This window comes from Amblyomma maculatum, chromosome 1 (assembly GCF_055883805.1).
Source record: "Amblyomma maculatum isolate TAMU_Amacu chromosome 1, ASM5588380v1, whole genome shotgun sequence".
Taxonomy (NCBI): Eukaryota; Metazoa; Arthropoda; class Arachnida; order Ixodida; family Ixodidae; genus Amblyomma; species Amblyomma maculatum.
In genome coordinates this window covers 189,569,434-189,589,236 of record NC_139344.1, presented here as the reverse complement: position 1 = coordinate 189,589,236, position 19,803 = coordinate 189,569,434, and the positions used below count along the sequence as shown (strand labels likewise).

General features: G+C 46.5%; 1 protein-coding gene across 3 annotated transcripts in view; it reads left to right on the top strand.

The window, feature by feature from the left end:
• Caper (RNA-binding protein 39-like protein Caper) overlaps window positions 1-19,803 on the top strand; it is a 70,681-nt gene that overhangs the window by 16,647 nt on the left and 34,231 nt on the right. For 2 of the 3 annotated variants that reach the window (XM_084589912.1, XM_084589911.1), the window contains exons 5-6: window positions 3,725-3,775; window positions 9,594-9,708. In XM_084589912.1, the coding sequence (XP_084446038.1) occupies window positions 3,725-3,775; window positions 9,594-9,708 (166 nt within the window). The remainder of the gene's footprint in view (window positions 1-3,724; window positions 3,776-9,593; window positions 9,709-19,803) is intronic. The other variant, XM_084589913.1, reaches the window with a different exon arrangement.

The window sequence follows — 19,803 nt, the reverse complement described above, 5'->3', positions numbered from 1 at the left end:
CCACACGCGCATATATGCACTCCATGAGGAGCAAAGCAGTTCACGTTCACCCCGGCAGTCGCAGAAGCCACGTGGTCCTCCGGTTGTTCTCAAACGAGTAGGCCGTTTTTAGCTCGGACGCGGGACGGCAGCACACGAACTGCCGGCCATCATGTGCCGCACTTGCGCCTGTTCGCTTATAGCGACGCGCGCAGGCGTGCAGCGTCTGCATCCAGGAATTTTTCTCAGATTTGAGGTTTTTGCGATTGTCGTCTGGTACGTGTGTCATCTGCCGAGAGTCCCTTGCTCGAGAAATCATTCTATTGAAGCTCTTCTTCGGTACCTCTAAACGCGTTCGGTATCCCGCATTTCTCGAAAGCATCACTGACGCATGCTTCTTGGGAGTACTGGTGGAGCATCCACTATTAGGCTCAGGGTGTGACTAGCATGGCTGAAGAAGATCCTTTCGCCATTCCTACATCGTGCGAGGTGCAGTCAACCTCCTTTCGGTTGCGTGTGCATTGCGGGTACCGTGCTCGTGAGGATCGCGGGGTCAGCACGGTGAAACTGAAACCGTCGAAAAAGTTAGCTGGCGCCACCGCTAGAAAGTGCCACCTCTCGCTGCAAGCCTGATGCTTTTAGCGCCTAATAATAACCAGACTGGAACTGCGAATTTCGGCTTCAATTTGTTTGGATCCTCATATAATACAAGGCAGAAATCTGACATGACAAACTAGTAAGAAAACCTCGTATTATATGCAGGCTTTTATGGTACAGTAAAACCCCGTTAATTCGGATTTCGCGGGACCGGAGAAAATGTCCGAATTTACCGAATGTCGAATTATCGAGAGGGGCAAAAAAAACGCAACAAACTGTCCCACACCAACATACCTTTATTTTTTGAAAAAATCTGATATAGATGTCTGCTTTGTGCGAGAAACTTGCATCGCAACTATTATCTTACGCACCTCTGCCAAATGGTGCAGTGCACGTTACGCTGTCTGCAGAGCCTGCACAAATGTCCTCCAGAACGCTCACGGCGTCAACAGCCTCCGTCACAGTGTGATGCGGCAGTTCATCGCATGCATCGTCATCGTCTTCGGAACTGGGCTGTTCGCTTCCTAAGGCTTCTGCGATGATTTCACCGTCGGTGAGGTGGCCAGCAACGACAACGTCACTGTCGATAGCGACGTAATCACTCAGCCAAAGATTTGATGGCAGAACGCTTTCATAGTCTTCATCATCTTCATTGGCATCGAGGCCGTCCACACCGATGGAGTCGGTGCTATCACCGAAACCACTATGTCGGAAGCAGTTGGCGATCACTGCAGGTGGTGTGCCTCTCCACACATGCACCAGTATGTGTAGTGCACTTAGAAGTGTGACGTCATACTTGCGTCCAGCTTCCGTGCATAAGAGCATACGTTGAAGCACCTGCTTCCTGTACCGGCTCTTCAGGTATTGAATAATTCCCTGATCCATCGGTTGGAGGGAAGCAGTGGTGTTGGGTGGCAGGAAAAGTAATTCAATGTTTTCAAGCCCGGACATATTGCTGTGTGCACTGCAGTTGTCAACGACAAGCAGCACCTTGCGTTTTTGGACTGAAAAGCCGCGGTCAAGTTGTCGTAGCCATGCTTGAAATATCTCCGACGTCATCCAAGCCTTTTTGTTCGCTCGGTATTCTACCGGCAGCTGCTTTATATTCTTGAAGCACCGCGGCTTTTGAGATTTCCCAATAACCAGCAGTGGTAGCCGCTCCTTGTAAAAAAGTGCCGTTTCGTTTGCATTAAATACATTGCAGGGCTCATAGGCAGCAAGGCGCCTCGGAAGCTGAGTCCTCCAATCGTTCTCGACGCTTTCATCCACAGCGCCTTTTTCGCCGCAGACACTACGGAAGACTAGATTATGCCTTTTCTTAAATCGGTCAAACCATCCTTCTGATGCACTGAAGGCTTCAATGTCCATCATTAGTGCGTACCTTTCTGCTTGTGCACAGATGAGGGGTCCACTCAAGGGCAGCTGTGCATTTCGCGTGTCAGAAATCCACCGAAGTAGTGCCTCTTCTAGCTTTGGGTGCGCTGCTGTCCGGAGTCTTTTTCGCTTGTCGCTGAACTTCTGTCCGTCGTAGGCTTCGAAAATCTGAGCTTCATTTTTTATGTATGAGCTCAGCGTGGACCTCTTCACGTTAAACTTTGCCATGATGACTTGTCGAGGCATTCCTTCCTTTACGGCTTTCAATATCTCGACTTTTTCTCCCAAGACCTTCGCTTTGCAGTACTTCGCCCGCTTTGCTGGGGCCGCGGTAGCCATCGCGGGGGCCTAAGAACGCAGCGCTATTGGGCTTGTTCCACGGGAAAAAATGAGAACAGGGGACTGCTGTCCACACTTCAGCACCAGCTGGACGCACACACCTCGCGGAAAAAAAAAGCGCACACCTTGCGTACGACACGCTCGCAACAGCTGAGACAAAGCGCGCTCTACGATGCACACGCAAAGAAAACAAAGGGCAAATGGCGAAGTATGGCCAGCAGCAGAAAACAAAAAAGTATCCCATCGTGCCTTTTCCCATTTGATGTTTATAGCAATGAGTATGGTGCTGTTACATTTCGGTTGAACACCAGCGCCACCCGTGCTATAGTGGCCAGGCTTATCCCTCATTCACTATCATCATCATCGTCAGCCGCCCTCATGGCCGCCTTTTACACATACATTCAAGCTCCGCTGCCTGTCCAAATTAACCGAAGGGCGGCCAAATTTGTCCCAATTAACGAGACTTTTGCGCCATAGAAAAGTAAATGCAATTGACGGGACCGGATGGGCTGTCCGAATTATCCGATTTTCCGAATTAACGAGGTTTTACTGTACTTTCTTTTTTTGTATACCTAGCCCATGGATACCAAATGAACCTTTAATATGAACGAATTTCTGGCCAGTACAATTTCTTCATTTCTAAATAATGTTTTGCATAACTGTCATCACTTAAAAATACAGTAAAGGTCATTAATTCAAATTTTTGGATAATTTGAACCGTGCTGCAGTAGAATCTCAGTGATAAGAATCTCATTGGGCCGAGAAAAAAACTGTCATCAAAACGAACAAAAATCAATATGCAGAAGCTTTGGAAGGGCATTCAAGCATATCTGTTTACAGCTGAGGAGATTTATTTACGGTCCACACAGCCACAACTCCCCACTCTCAGTGCGTACAGCGCAGCGTAGGCGATATGCGGGCCACGCGCTGCCGCAGACTTCTCATCTGCAATGGGGCAATGTGTGGTCTGTCCACTACCACAAACTGCTCTTTATGTGTACAGTGCAACACCAGCATTCGCAAGCAGTCAAAAACTAGGTAACACACAGCACTAGTTCATCAAGGTTTGGCGTAGCGACCGTTGTATCAGTGTTAACTGCTGCAACCACATTACCACAGATACACACTGTTCAGTGGGATCTGTATCTGAGAATGAAGAAAGTTCATAACATCTAGGAATTCGCTACATGGAGAATTGTTGAACTTTTTTATAGCTGTATTTCACTTGCTCTTTTTTATAATCTTCCCTATCTCGTTAATCCACCTTAGCTTTCCCACTTCTAAAAAACAGTGGAAGAAAAACTGTGAGCTGTTTGTGTCAAAAGTCGCCATGCTTAGCACTGTGTGTATGCACATAAATTGTAAAGCATGCTAGGTAGCTGACTGCACAAATGCTTTTATACAGAGGATACAAACCAAAGTTCATCCATTTCAGAAGCCCCAGCAGAGACAAGCGGAGGCGGCGTTCAATGTCTCCTAGGCGAAGGTAAGGCTCCTTACTTGCTTCTTCTCTGCCGTAATTTGTTGTGTTCTCTTTTTCTTCTTTTCTTTTCGACTTAGTGCGCAACAAATGTTCAGTTGTAGTAACACAGAGATTTGATCTAGTTGGTTCATCTTCAATATTTTACCGGCGCTGCGACAGCGTACGGGAACAAGAAGCGACGACACCGAGTGCTTGTCTTGTCGTCTGTTCTTGTTCCTCGTGCCCTGTCGCAGCGCCGGTAAAAAATTGAAAATGTTGAGTTACAGTGTACAAAATAAACAAACTCACAAACTTGTTTATTCTTGAATACAGTATTCAACACGCTCTTGATGTTGAGTTAGCTTAATATACCATAAATACTAAACTTTCGTTAGTTTGGATTGCAGGGGACGAGGAAAAATGCTGGAATTGTCCGAAGGGTCGACTTATTGAGCGTGTGACCTGTATGATGATTGTCTGCATTTTAGGTGAAACCCAAGTGAGAATGGAGTTTTTCACTGGTTCACCAAGTTCTTTACTTCGCGCACACTGTTGGCAGCATTGAAAAATGCTCCAAAATCTTTAGTGCCTCCACTCCCCGTTTCTCAGTGGAACGCTGTGGCAGTGTTGCCGTTTCACAAAACAGCCCAAAACAACAGTTTTGAGGATGCTTCACCACACAGTTCACTTCATGAAGTATTGCGGTGAAACGCGCAGATTTTATTGTGAAATGGGGCTGACATGTAAGCAGCACGTCGTATCTGCAGCTTCGCTGTGAAAGGCACTACTCGATGTTTGTCGGTGCCTCACACATTCGTACATTCATGATGGCCCATGCTGCAAAGCTTCTCTGTGGGTATGCATGTCTTGGAAGATGATGGCCCATGCTGCAAAGCTTCTCTGTGGGTATGCATGTCTTGCTTCCAAATATTTTTGCTCCCTGTGTGTATGGCCCATGTTCTTTGAGAAGCTGACTTTCCCTTGCTGTTCATGAGCTCGCTGTGGGTGTTTCGGAGGGAAAATTGTAAAAGAAAAAAAAAATCTATAGTCACAGTTTATTTCTAGGTATATGATGGTGGTGCTTTTTGAACCCAAAAATAAAAAATAAAAATGAACGACCATTTTATACTTATGCAGCTGCAGTAATATTGGTTTTGAGATGCATTAATACAGTATACGAATCTCACGGGGTCGCGAAAAAATTCGTATCATAAAAACGGACGAAAATAAATATGCAGAAGCATGGGAAAGGCAGTCGCGCTGATCTGTTTACGTCCGAGAAGGTTTGTTACGGTCGCGTGATCACAGCTTGCCACTCGCGGTGCACACAGCGCAACAGGCGATCGCGACTTCAGCAACGCGCTGGTCGCGTGCCTCCACGGACTTCTCGCGACGCGTACAGCATGAGAAGATACAGCGACATGCCAGCTGTGCGGCGCCGCAGATTGCTCGCGATGCGATAGCGCGATTGGCGGTTGCAAAGTCTACGATGTGTGCGCCCGCCGCCGCGTGCGCCGTCGACTACATTGAAATCTCGTTACTACAAACACCACATTAATGAATTTTTTAAATAACAAAGTTTTTCAAGAATCCCCAACAGATTTGCTGTGTTTTCAATGTAAAACTATTTCAGATTCGAAATAGCGTATATTTCAGAATAACGAACATATTTTGTTTCTTCTTCTATAATTTTGGAACATCAGTATTACGAATTCGGCTAAAATTAACAGCACCGCAGCTTGCAACTCTGGCGTGATACAGAAACCGCCCTTTCTCGATGTAGGGTCCGTGGGCTGTAGCTATCATCATCAGCACATCTAGTACCAGCTTCTAGTGCCATCACGAAGCTATGGTTTATTACGCAGTAGCCAGCAGGCCTAGCCGCCTGCATCTTTTTCTTGTGTGTCGTACGCGGGTCAGTCGTTTGTGCGTTCGAGCATGCTGGAAGTTTTTTTTTTATGCCGCAGAATATCTTATTGCGAAGTTTTATTCGAGAGCGATGATATTAGTCAGCGAAGTGCCAAGAAGATATGAACGCAGCCGCTTTCACTGCAAGAAATCGACGCAGGGAAAAAGCGATTCGGCCTCTACTGACAAGTAGCATTGCCCCATCGACCGCCACAATCATTTTGAAAGACCGAAACAAGATTTCCAAACTTCAAGGAGCATTGAAGATAAGGTCATATCGAACTCTTATGTTTCTCTTTTTTTTTTTTTTTCACATGGATAAAGTTCGCACTTTCATTGCTTGGTGCAATCACGCATGCGACGAGGTGTTCCGCAAAGTGGAAGGTGTATGTGCTGTAGTGGTGTAATGTAGTGCATGGTCGTGTTTGCTGCACGCGGTAGAAGAAAATAATTGATTTCTTCAAATAAATCAGCTTTGCAGTTAGTACAACATTTTCATTGGAGGTTTTGCTTGTCTACATACGTGCCCACTGCCAAAGTACGCGATTTGCATACCTAGGTTTGATCACTAGCTTATAATCTCAGATTTTTGATTACAATGATGTTTCAAAATAACAAATGATTTTTTTTGCGGTCCCGCGGGATTCGTTATATCAAGATTTGACTGTGCTATTCATGGTCGCACGCTGCTGCAAACCTTTCGCGGTGTGGAAAATGATTGCGATGCCGGCGATGTGCGATTCGCCCGCCTCCGCGTACTTCTCGTGGAAGTACGGCATGACTGGAGATGGCGACATGCTGGCCGCACGGCGCCGCAAACTGATTGCGGTCGCGGAGCCAACAATGTCCGGTTTGCGACGGCCACGCGCCGCTGAAAGCTTTTCACGGCGTGAGCCCGACAAAATCGCAACGTTGGCGAGGTGCAGACCATGCGTCACCGCAACTACTCGTGATGCGTACATACAGCGCGGCTGGCGATCGCGGAGTCAACAATTTGCGGGTGGTGGGTAGTGCTCAAGGTTGCGGTCACAGTTCGCGCGTTCGTATTATCTGTTGTGGCGCGGGAGAGTGTTCGGACCATCCAAAATTTTGCACATTGTGCACAATGCACTCTGGCCGGGGAATTTCGCGAATTCGTATCGTGCCGAAATCCTTATCAACCGGATTCGTATCACCGAGATATTACTGTATCATGCAACTAACCTTACAGAAGTGTGAAGGTGCATTGCCACAACCACAGTGTAAGCTTGCTTGAACAGATTAGGCAACAAACAGGTCAAGGCACCGGGAGCTTTGATATCAAATCTTATTTCTGAATTGAATGCAAGCTATATATAATCACATTCTATGCCATTATTTTATTCCTTCTGACATCTGCAAACACTGCCATAAAAAAAATATATATATATGCACGCCTCCTAAGACACAAAATTCTACAAAAAAACCTGTTCTACTTTGTGGTCTTCGTGTTAATTTGATTGCCAAAAACAAGTTGCACGGTTTAGGTCTCTGAGTAGGCATGGGATTTTAATAGCATTTTTTAAAAGGCTCTGTACCAGATCTTTTAGATGTGCATGTGTCATTTATGTAGTGCATAGAATTCTTATTTTTGATTCTAGCTAAGCCTAGTCGAATTTAAGAAAAGTCTGCAGTTTTTTATTACATCAGGGTTGTCAATGTATACAGTTTTCGTGTGAAGTCTCGAAGGGACAAATGCAGAGTGGAAGTCAAAATAACAAATACCGTAAAAGTCACTTGGAAAATCTTTACAGTAAACCCACATTACACCTAAGTTTTTAAAGAAGGTGTGAAACATTTTGCACCCACGGTGCACATGCGGTAGCTACGGGGCGCAGGGAGAGAAGGGGTGTCAAAGGAGTCTGAGGCTGCCGTAGACACCATGCTCAGACGACATGTCACTCGCTGCCAGCTGCTTTTTTTATGCATGTTCGTGTTTTCTCTCTACCTGTCTGCTTGTTGCAGGTGCTGTCTGCCGTCCCCTATCAGTGCTGGAATCTCATGAGCAATCATATTGTGGTGATGGGCGTAGGCTGCTCGCCCCTGTCACCTTCCTTTTCTGTGTCATGTTAATTTTAGCTTTTTTTGCATGAACTATTGTAGTGCAACATTCCAAAAGCAAGAGCAGTGGACACTGTTGTTTTTTCTTTGTAGATATGCTGGGCGCATGGCACGTTCTATCAGCAGCAGTTGCTGATTGCGAACATATGTTGTTTCTCTCATATCAGTTCATGTTTTATCGCCATAAAACTTTTTTGCAGTTCTGTCAAATGTACGGTAACTGATCATTGGCCAACAGATAGTCCATATAAAGAGTTCATGCAACACGGAGAGCAGTTGTTGCTCCTTTTATCTCTTCATATTTTAGTTTTATGTGCATAAAACCATAAAAATAATTAGGAGCAATTGCATTACTCTGAAAATAATTATAATGTAAAATCATTACTGTTTGGGAGCAGTAATTGGGAATGTAATTTAATTACATTTACACAATTTAAAAAAAAATTTCAGAATGACTGAACATATTGAAAGTTTCGAAATCACAGTTTTACTGCACTGCACGCTTCACCGCAATGTTTGACCACATTTACTGTGAAAGGGGTAGTCGAGGCCTTCCTAATAAAAAGGCCAAACATTGGACAAAACTGGGGAAAAAAAACATTGTTCTCACTTCGTTCTCATCTCAAATGCAGACAACCGTCCTCAGATGGAATTACTGTGCGGTAAATGGTTTTTGGAGGCTGTTCCAGGCCCATTCAATAATGCAAGCTTTCGGTTAATACAAACATTTTTTTCTGGTTCCCTCGAAGGCCAAATTAACTAGTTTAATATATTTAGATGCGATATGACAGCTCCACCCGATTTCATGCTTCCTGCACAGTAAATCAGTATACGGAACCTGGTATAAATTTGTGTTGGATTCTTCAGTAGGGTATACACTTCTGTGCACTTCTAGATTATTGTGTTTGGAAATGCCATGTGCATTCTGAAATGAACAAAACAACTAATGTTTGCTATTTCTCAATTTTTCCTTTTTTTTTTCTTCACTGATCAGATATTCAATGCTCAAAGGCACTTCTTTTCTCCGTGTTCATATTCAAAATTTTCAATATTATACACCCTTTGTAATTAATAATGTAACTTCATTCTTTTTCAAAAGTAATTCTGCCATGTAAGGAACCTTAGCAGCGCTGCCTCATTAAAGTGACTAGACATTTCCATTACTCTTGAGATGCTAACAGAAGACAATAGAAAATTAAAATGGTCAGACTTCAACCACATCTCCAGTGAGCTGTCTGCTGGTAACCAGTTCTATCACTGCAATTTTCAGTGTCCTTGCTTACAGCTTGTGCTTTGCATGAAAGGGACACAGAAGACAAGTTGCCTGTGCAGTAAACTCTTGACCTTCAAAGGATTAGAAAAAAAAATTTCTGTTACCTGAAATTTCAAATTATCGAATGGGCCAGAAGAAACTGCCTATAACCATTTGCATAGCAGTAGCGTGATCTCATGAACACCTACACGGTGGTTGTCTGCATTTGAGTTTAAGCCCGAGTAAGAGAAATGGGTTTTCCTGGTTTCGTTAAGTGCTTTGCGGTGCAGTGCGATGAAGTAATGGAATCAAACTGTAATTCAAATCTTCGAATTTCTCTGAAAATGGGAGCCAATTTTGAGATTGAACTGTTGCTGCTGCGCATAGTTTCTTCAGCGCGGATTTTTGATGCTAGGCTATGATCCTGAAGTTGGTTTTCGTCTAGACATCAGAATTTGAAATAACTGATCTTTCGTTTGCTTCCAGACTATGAAAAAGCCATAATTTTTTTTTTTTTCAAAAACACTATCTTTGGCTGCTCTCGAAAATACTGCAAAAAGATTTGTTGAGCTTTGTTTACTAATTTTGGTGATCTCTTTACAGGGGCCTGGATGACATCACACCTGAGGAGAGAGACATGCGCACAGTGTTTTGCATGCAGCTTTCACAGCGCATTCGTGCACGTGATTTGGAGGAGTTCTTTTCTGCTGTAGGCAAGGTGAGGCATGCATGATATTGAGGGCTGAGTGGTGCTACATCTAAGTACAGACATTTTTTGCATGAATGGGGCACTCAGTTACAGTCTGCTGTATGATCCAAGAACTGCAGCAAAACAGGAATAAGATATGCTAAACCGAGATGAACTTGGCTGTAAGAAATGTGAAACCATTGGTCAGTTTTTCATTGAAAATGGTTTAAAAAATGCTTGAAAACGATCCACTTAAGGCAAACTATTTAGAGTTTCCTTCGATGAGGATGAGCTGTCACAGAGACCACGAGCCACAGTGCTTTTGGGGTGTCCGCATGGCACTTTCAAAAGAAAAAAAGTGTTAACATGCTTCTCTGCGAAGGTGATTTCTGCGCATCGTTGCGGGGAAGCTGTTTTCCGGAGAATGTTTTTTAAGGGGGAAACTTCTTTGCTGCAAAAAAAAAATCCACCATATTGCTTGCACTCTCAGAGATCTGACATGGCTCAGCATGGCGCCGATGCACGCATTACTTGCAGCTTGTGGAAAGGTGCATGATGTGCCTGCTCATGGAGTGGGTAGCAGCTATGCCGCAGAAGGAGCAAGATGGAAGGTACTCTGCACTACTGGCTGCCTTCAAAGTACTTACAGTGGAATGGAAAGCAAAATAATAAAATAGCAGCCACTTGTGGGATATGGTGAAAAAAAGGAAACTAAAACCAGTGCTGTTATGAAGCAGTGTAACGAGCCGATTTCATGCTCTTGCTTTTAGCTTGTTTAATGCATAGTACGAAAAGTGCTCTATTTGCATTTTCTCTCTCCTGAAGGTTTTTCTTTTTTTTTTTTTTTTCATGTAGCATACATGCACTCACTTAGAATGCTTATACCGTATTTGCATGATTCTAAAGCACCCCTAATTGTAATGCGCAGTAATACTTTAACGCCTGCAAACTATGAAAATAATGTGGCGCATATTCTGCCACACGCAAGAAATGTCATGAGCAATGGAACAAAATCGGCAACACAAACACAATGACGAGACGTGGACGTCAGGCTGCTCGCCATCAGAGTTGAAAGACAGCTCTTTCTCGCTGTCCACCGACCACAAAAGGTCATCTTTAGTACATCTAAAGGGTTGCAAATTGCACATTTCTTTAATGCATGCATAACCATTGCGAGCAGGAGGATCTTCCACGCACCGTGAATCCATCTCGCAATGTCCCCGAGCGCCGCTCCCTTGAGACCATGCGAAGGCCTGTTCACAGAGTCTGTCACTGTACACTGCGCAAGGGCCTTGCACAGCGTGCATGGTGTGCACATGATCATTTACGGGCATGTTTAAGTCATGGTAGTGAAACCTCGTTATAACGAACAGTTAAAAAATCGGAAAATAGTTCGCTACAGTAAAAGCTCGTTAATTCAAATTCCACGGGGCCGCCAGGCCAGTTCGAATTAACCAAAATTCGAACTAATGAAAGTGAGCAAAAATGAAGGCGTTTGATGCCCGGAGGGCACGAAAAACATTTATTTAGCAAAAAAGTCTGTTATCTTCTGCTTCTTCTCTCTGAGGGCTACCGTACTCACTCGGTCTTCTAGCATGCGAATGCGACGCAGGGAGTCTTCTTCCCCCTCTTCAAAGCTGAAGAAAAGGCGCGCGACATTCAGCGCTCCCATAACTTCTGCCGCGGATGGACGCACGGGCTCTTGCTCCTCGTCGTCGTCCTCGTCTTCTGCCTCTTCTGGGACAGACTGCTCCCCAACAATTTCAGCGACAATGTCCTCATCACTTAGGGCACCGCACACTGCTGCATCGCTGTCTACTCCAACGTAATCATCAAAACTGACGTCCTGCAGCACAGCACGCACAGCCGCAGGCAGAGGCTCCGGACTCCCGTCGTCGCCACTTTCTTTCATACTTCCGGCAGCAAAGCCACAGTGGTGGAAGCAGTTTGCAATTGTGGACGGCGTGACCTGCTCCCATGCACGCACCAACATGTGCATTGCTGTGAGCAATGTGATGGTGCTGGTCTTCTGGTTTCCAGTGCACAAAGTCATGCGCTCGATCATGTGGCGCCTATAGAAACATTTGATGTTTCTGATCACCCCCTGATCCATCGGCTGCAAGGCCGCAGTCGTGTTGGCGGGCAAAAAGACGAGCCTTGTGGCTTTCAGCTCGGCGTCGACTTTGTGTGCCGAGCAGTTATCCACAATGAGGAGAACTTGACGCTTCCCTAGCTCCATCCTCCGATCGAATTTCAAGAGCCATTTTTTAAACAATTCGCCCGTCATCCACGCCTTGCTGTTGGCGGAGTATTCCGTCGGCAGCGTCCTAATGTTCTTGAAACATCTAGGCTTATGTGCCTTGCCGACAACAAAAAGAGGGACCTTCTCCGTCCCGGTCATATTAGCGGCGACCAGAACAGTAATCCGCTCTTTGCTTCACTTGCCGCCAGCGCAGCTGTCCCCTTTAAATGTTACTGTTCTGTCGGGCTGGAGCTTATAAAACAAAGCCGTCTCATCAGCATTGAATATATCATGTGCCGAGTAGCTTTCTAAGTACTGCTGCAGAGCACCGCTTCGCCACGTGGCACAAGTTTCTGCATCCACTTCTTTGGCTTCTCCAGACAACACCCGGAAGACAAGATTATGTCTGTCTCTAAAGCGGTGGAACCATCCTTCGGAGGCGACAAAATCTTCCACATTCAAGCGCAGGGCGAAATCGGCCGCCTTCGCCATGATAATTGGGCCGCTCAGTGGAATGTCAGCGCTTCTCATTTCTTTCACCCACGTGATCACAGCGGTCTCAATTTCCGGATACTTGGCTAACCGAAGCCTTTTTCTGTTGCTGGCGAAATCTTCGGCTTCATAGGCATCCTCGATGGCCTTCCTATTTCGGACGTACGTCGACAACGTGCTTGGTGGAATCCCGTGCTTTTTCGCGATTTCCACTTTGCTGGCCTTCCGTTCATCCACCTTGCGTAAAATAGCCACTTTCTCCTTCACCGTCTTGGCACAGTATTTCCCACGCGAACACATCTCGCGGACACAAGCTCACAACAAGCGGCGTGCAAAACGAGGGCTCACGAAATGCAACACGAAACCGTGGTCGATAACACTAAAACGTCGTTCCTCGAAGGAGTCGTGGCAGGAAAGACTGTTTAGTACTTGTTCCAGCACCCTAGCGGCGCCCCGATGGTTGTGCCATCTATCGTTCTGCCGTGAAAGCTTCCAACAATGGTTTTTAACAGCGCCGCTTGCGGCGCGCAGTTCGAATTATGGGTGGCGGCGCCAATTTTTGAGTGAATTAACGAGCTGTTACGCGCATAGACTTCTATGCACTGCGGACCGGACCACGATGACTATTTCGAATTATCCAAAATTTCGAATTAACGAGTTGTGAATTAACGAGCTTTCACTGTATATCCATAATTCGTAATATAAAATTTCGTAGAAAATACATTCAAGAGCAGCAAAATTCAATCAGAGAAGGCACAGCAGCTCGGAAGGTGCTTACTTTAGTCACATTCATTTATTTACATGCTAAGAACTGCGTTATTGCGGCCTGCTTTTTTGTGTTCATCGCGTTCCATGTCACGCCCTGTTGCACAGTTTGCAAACACTCAGCAAGGGCAATCCCAATGCCCTCAATAGCACTGCAGTGGCGGTGCAGTAAATCCAATGCAGCAAGCACTTTTTGTGAAGTGGGAATGTTCTCGTCTGCAGGGTCAACCTGAGCTTCTTCTGCGGGATGTTCAGAAACTTCCACAGCGATTTCGGCGTCCGTCAGTACAGCCGTGGTTGCTGCGATGTCGTCACCGCCTACAAAGTCTTCTACAGTCATTGTTGTGGGCATGTCACCAACAAAATGCGAAAAACTGTTCCAGGTCTCATCGAGCTCGCGGAGCTCTGCTTCGTCTAGGTCGTCCCCATTGTCACTTGATGCACGGGCCTCTGCTGGAACAAAACCTGTGTGCCGAAAGCAGTTGGCAGTCGTTTCGCTTTTCACACTGTCCCATGTGGCTTTAATGCTCCCAGCAAATACATATATTATGGTGAAGCTACCCAAAAAAAAAATAATAATAATAATGTGCCTCTGCCCGTGCCACTAGCAAATACAGTTGAACCCGGATATATCGAATTTTGGTTATATCGAACTCATGGAATTATCCCCATGAAAATCCCATGTAAAAGTATAGGAAAGCCGCGTCATATATCGAACTCAATTTCACCGGTCGTTCGATATATCGAACTCCGCACCATGCCCTGGAAAGTGTGCCTTCCCCAAAGATTGCATCACCCTCCGCCGTTTGCCACATGACGTTTTCAAGCCACGAGCGGAAGCAATGAGAAGGGACAGTTCGGTTAGGGCAGCGCCGCGCCCATTCCCCAAAGGCGCGCGCATCTGCGGTTATCGTTTCCCGCGCGCCAGCACGTGACGTTTGCAAGCCATGTGCGTGAATGAACCAGAGAGAACCGGTGGGAACGAAAGGGGAAAAGCGCGATAGAGCGAAGCGCATGGGTGTGCCCATTCTTTTGCCGAGCTATCTCTCTCTTTCCTCTTTCCTGGCCTTTGTTCGCAGTAGCACGCGCTATGCACGCGCCAATCCAGCTCGGCCCGTTTTCAGACAGAACGTCGGACGCTTTCTCCAGCGTGTGTTTCGAACCCTCTGCGCGCGGCGGCTGACGTGGCTATGGCGCCTGCGGAAGTTAAGAAGCGGCAGATTTTTTTTTTTGCGAGAGTCGTTTGTGTTCTTATCTTTGTGCTGGTTGTGCTGTATGTGCGGCGTAGCTAAGCGGAGGGTTGTTTTTTTTTTTATCCTTGCATGTATGGATCAATGAAAGCACGCGGTCAACTGCGATCATGACACCGGCTATTAGCATTTTTCGCTTCAAACAGCATTTGCAGCTACTTTATCACGCTTTCCAATGATTTTGTGGCAGTAGACTACGACCGCTCCAAGCGTGGTGTGATAAATTGAACCAGGCTTGTGCAATCAAGCCATCGCAGGCAGTCTGCCAAGTTCGCTCCCTGCCACAGCAGGAGCTATCAAAAGACGTATCCTGCCCAGCATCTTGGCACGGTGCCAAGAAATGAGCTGTGTATGAAACGACCAAACGGAGTGCGACGTGCAAGCGATAACGCTGGCGCCACACAGAAACCTTGTTTTGAGCTGCCGCGGTGGCTCGTACGCAGAGGGACGCAGTTCCAACAAGTTGTAAATTTTTTGCTCTGTCTGTCGCTCGTCGCTGAGGTCGCTTAATCGCTTGCATGTGAACGAGGTGGCCTTCACGCCTTTTTTTTTTTTTCCAAATTCTCGAGTGCAAAAGTGGACGGTGGGTTCATTATGCGAGTGAGTTGATTACGCGACAAATACAGTATCGTTTTTTCGCATCGTAAGTGCCGTCCCAAGCCGATTTCTGTATATCGAATTATCAATATATCTAACTATTTCGAGATCCCCTTCGAGTTCGATATACAGTAAAACCCCGTTAATACGTAGTTGGCGGGGACGCGGCAAAAGTATGTACTATCCGGCAGTACACCGTAACCGATTACAACAAATTTTGCCATTACTCACCCTCCAAAAGTGAGGAATAAACCAGACACTGTAAATTTCCCGTGAAGACACGTACTACATGCACTTTATTCTCGTCCTGCTGACCAGAAGTCTATCATTTTCAGTTGCCGCCGTGGCGGTCGAGCAGCGACAACAGCCGTCTCAAAATCAGCGAGATCGCGAGGAAGCTTGTCCATTAGGCCCATCTTCTCGGCAAACGCTCTCATAACAGTTAATGCCTGAGCAGCTTCCATCACAGTAGGGCCTGAATCGGCACTTCCCAACTCATCGTCGCTGTCCTCATTGTCGATATCCTCATCGCTTTGGGGAGGGGCAACAGCTGCAACAATTTCGCTGTCCGACCAGTCCTTGAGACGTTGCAACCTCGCCGTCGATGTCACGGAATATTTCAAAGTCCACAGTCTCAGCACCCACCGCCCTGTCGCTCCAACACTTCCGCTAGTAGGGTGTCACAGTCATCGGCGCCGTTGCTCACTTCGGCATCGCTTGAGCGCTCAATGAATTTCGCCTTCGCGAAGCAATTCTGCACTGTCAGCGGATCAACCTGCTGCCACGAGAATGCTAGGAGGTGCACCGCACCTAGCAGATCGATCAAGTATACCTTCCCGCTTTCCATTGCCAGAAGCATTCTACGCAGGAGATTCTTCCTATAGTGATGCTTCACTGAACGAATGATGCCTTGATCGAGAGGTTGAGCAAGCGCAGTTGTGTTCGGTGGCAAAAAAAGGAGCTTGATTGCGCCCAAGTTGTCCAAATCAAGATGCGAGGATGCGTTGTCAAGCACTAGTAGAATTTTTCTTTTTTGTGCCATGAAACGCCAGTCCAACAGCCGGACGTATTCCTCAAAAAGCTTTCCGGTCATCCGCGCTTTTTGGTTGCTTCTGTAGTAAACACCTGAGGGCAGTCGGGCACCTTTGAAGCACCTTGGTGTGGCGTACCTTCCAATCACAAGGAGTGGCAACTTCTGGCTTCCTATCATGTTGACCGCAAAAGTAACTGATATTCGTTCTTTTGCATGCTTGCCACCAGTGCAGTTCTCACCCTTAATGTCAGCGTTCTGTTGGGCAGAAGTCGGTAGAAGAGCGCCGACTCGTCGAAGTTGAAAACATCTTCCGCGGCTTAGTTGGCCAACTCGTGTCGCAGCTGCCCATTCTGCCATTCTTCAGCACCATCTTTGTCTGCGTGTGCTGCCTCTCCGCAAACCACCCTCGCACCTATACTGTAGCGTGCTTTAAATCTTGCCAACCAACCATTACTGCAAGAGAAATCTTCGTGGTTCAGCTGGGCTGCGAACGTTTCTGCTTTTTCTGCGAGAAGGGGCCCGGTGACAGGCAGGTTTTGAGCTCTAGCTTTCTTGAGCCACAACACCAAAGCTTCTTCCATGTCGGGAAAAGCAGATCCCCTAAGGCGGCATCTCTTCATATTCGACGCAGCCCCGCTGCTTTTCAACTTCTCCCGAGCATTCCAAATGCCGCAAACTGTAGTCAAGCGCAGGTCCCGCGCACGTGTTACTACAGTCTTCGCAGTTCCATTTTCGATGCAACGAATAATATCCAATTTTTCCTTCACACTGATCACGCGATACTTCGGGCGAGTAGGCTTCGGCATAGTGCTGCCCGTTCACACACACACACGCAACAACCGCTTCGCAAAGCACCACAGCTCAATGCAGACGATGCAGCCAACTGTTCCGCACCACATCCACGAAGCAAAGAAAGGAAGATAGGCCATAGGATAGGCTACGTCGCAACTGCACGCGTAGCGCGAAGTCACGTGGGCGGGTTGGGGGTGACTGTGATGGTTACTGCGATAGGGCTGCCAACGATATCGGAGCGGCCGACGATTCCCGGGCTGCCTATTGACATGGACATCACCGTGGCGAACAGCGTTCGTTAGAACATGGTCAAAATAACCGCGTGCTTTCTGGAATACTTTCTAGTATCACCGGCAGTCCGCACGTTCATAACGCTTTTTGGAAAGGTGAAAACGTTTCGCGTCGCAGCACGGCGTCAGCCGAACTGCAACGAAAAGTGCGTATTAACAGGTAGGCACTTCACGAGCCACTACGCATTAAGCAGTCAACCAATACATGGGTTTCAATAGCGGCTCAGCCGGGGAATCTTCACAACTACGTTTTAACTGCAACTACTTGGTAAGCGGGTACGTATTAACGAGGTTTCACTGTATCCGGGTTGACTGTAGCTCTTCAAGTCCTGCTTCATACGAAGCTTCTCGAGAAGAGTGTGAATCAGTCTCCTCTTGTAAACTGCTTTGAAGGCCCTGATTTTATCTTAAGCTTGGTTTTTGACGTCAGTGCTGCTCTTTTTTTTTTCATGTTCACCGCCATCACAGCACTACACACACCCGCGCACCACACACGACACGACTTTTGACGCAGCCCTCCACCAAACGCTACGACGGCCACGCCGTGGCACCGCTGCTAACATTATAACGTAAAAAGGCAAAAGCGCGAAAACAACAATCGATCGCGCTGCTGTCGAAGCGGCGCTGTCAGCGATTGTGAGATGCGAACGATTTCTTTGGCTCTCAACTCACAATGCCAACGTGGCATCTGTGGCGCTGTCAGCGCCTGCGATGAAGTCCTGAACGTTTGCTGCACCGCACAACACACTTGTAGTGCAACGAAGCCATTAAAGTGAGGTAGTGCTTGGCGTCGCGAAGTTCGTTATATCCATTTTATGCTGAACCACGTTCGCTATGGAAGTTAAAAGTACCTGTTTTTGACAAAAATATTTCGGAAGAGTTCGATATATTCAATAATTCGTTATATGCGTGTCCATTATATCGAGGTTTAACTGTCATTATCCAAGCACACGTCGTGCAAGTGGACACTCAGCCGAAAAACAGAAGCGGCTCTGCAGAAGCTCACTGGCTTGCTGCTACCGATGTCAATGCGGCTGGCCATGGTTTATTGAGCTGCTTCGTTTTGGGTTTTGAGGTTTCGGTTTTAAGGGGGGACATGGGTCTTGAGCAAAATTTTCTTAATATTTGTCCTGTCAGTATGAAATTTGCAGGGTTTATGTAAATTCCTGTGCTGGTTTCAAATATGTTGTTAGTTTTCTTCTACATAAATTTGCTGAGTAGTTACAGCAACTTTGCTGTTCCAGACTTGCGGGAAGCTTGTAAAAATATCTACTGAAGGGAAATTGCTAAAATGCACATGGATCTGTTCCTGAATGTCTAAGGAACACAATAAAACAAGTTTTGTGCTTCTGCCTTACTACAAGCCAAAGTTATAGAAGTTTTAAGTTTCAGCTTCACAAGTGCAACCACCCCCTTTCTACATCTTCTTATGTTTAAAAATTTTTCATGCAGTTGAGACCTTGTATAATAGCTTTATTGTGTTCCTTTGACACTCACGAGCCAGTAAAAAAAAAAAATCATTACAATCTAACGAGTAGGAGAGCCACAATGCCACCCGCAAAATAGAAGGGTAGGCAAAATTTTCATTTTGAGAAAAATGGAAAAAACGAATTGCAATGTCAAACACTAATTTAATCAAACAAAAACTGTAGAAATGCAGGCCACTGTGGCCTAGAAGGCTCCTGGACAGTAATCTGCATTGGGTTTGCCCTTCTGCTTTCGTTTTGCTGCAGTCTGAAAAGCTGCAGAGGAAGCACGCTTCCTCTCTGCTCTCAGACATTCACTGGTGCAATGCACACGTTTACAATTTAAAATGACTATAAACCTCCAGGAATGTAGTCTCTTTGCTTTCCGACGTCCAAGTGTCGCCTCTTTCATTTTGATTTGCAGTTGCAGCACATTCAGTTGTCACTTTTTCGTGTTTTTTTTTTTTTTTACGTACGTCGTTTTGCTACGTCCTCGCATCAAGACCGCGGTGAGGAACGTTTATTGCGGAAAAGAAATGTAATTTGGAGCTGTTTGCTGCTTCCCAGTGCTCTACATTGCACTGGAAGCAAGTGAATTCCCTAAGGACTATGAACGAGGTCCGTTCGGCGCAAACGCGCGGCGAGCTCTACGAAGACGACGTGTCCCGCAGTTTACGCATTGGAGAATAAGTTTGACGCCGATTCCTTATCCCCGTTCACTTTTTTAAATGCCAATATCGCCGCCGTATGTTTTACGCTTCGCCAATCTCGGCAAACTGTTTAGATCTGACGATCGTGAACTCCGCATCGCCAAGCGGACTGTCCGCCGCGCTGCCGTCATCGTTACGAACACAATCCGTCTACCGCTTCGTTGCTGGAGTTGGCACGAGTTCAAGCTTTTCCTGTTTTGAGCTTATCTTTCTGCTCATCTGCGGCCTGCGTTATCACTGTCGCGGCGGGTGCGACCGCTGGCAGTAGCAGTCCCCCGTGCTGGGGAACACGCTAGGCCTACTTCAGGCTCGTACACACGATCGTTCGGCGCACGATTTCCGTCGGCCTGAGCGCGCACAGCCGGGGCAGGGCATCACTTGAGATGATTATTCAACTATTTTGTTTTTTCACTTTTTTCACAAATTCTTGCCATGAACGCACCTCGCGGTTCGGAACCAAGCGCGGCCGGCGTCACGTCTCCGCCGTC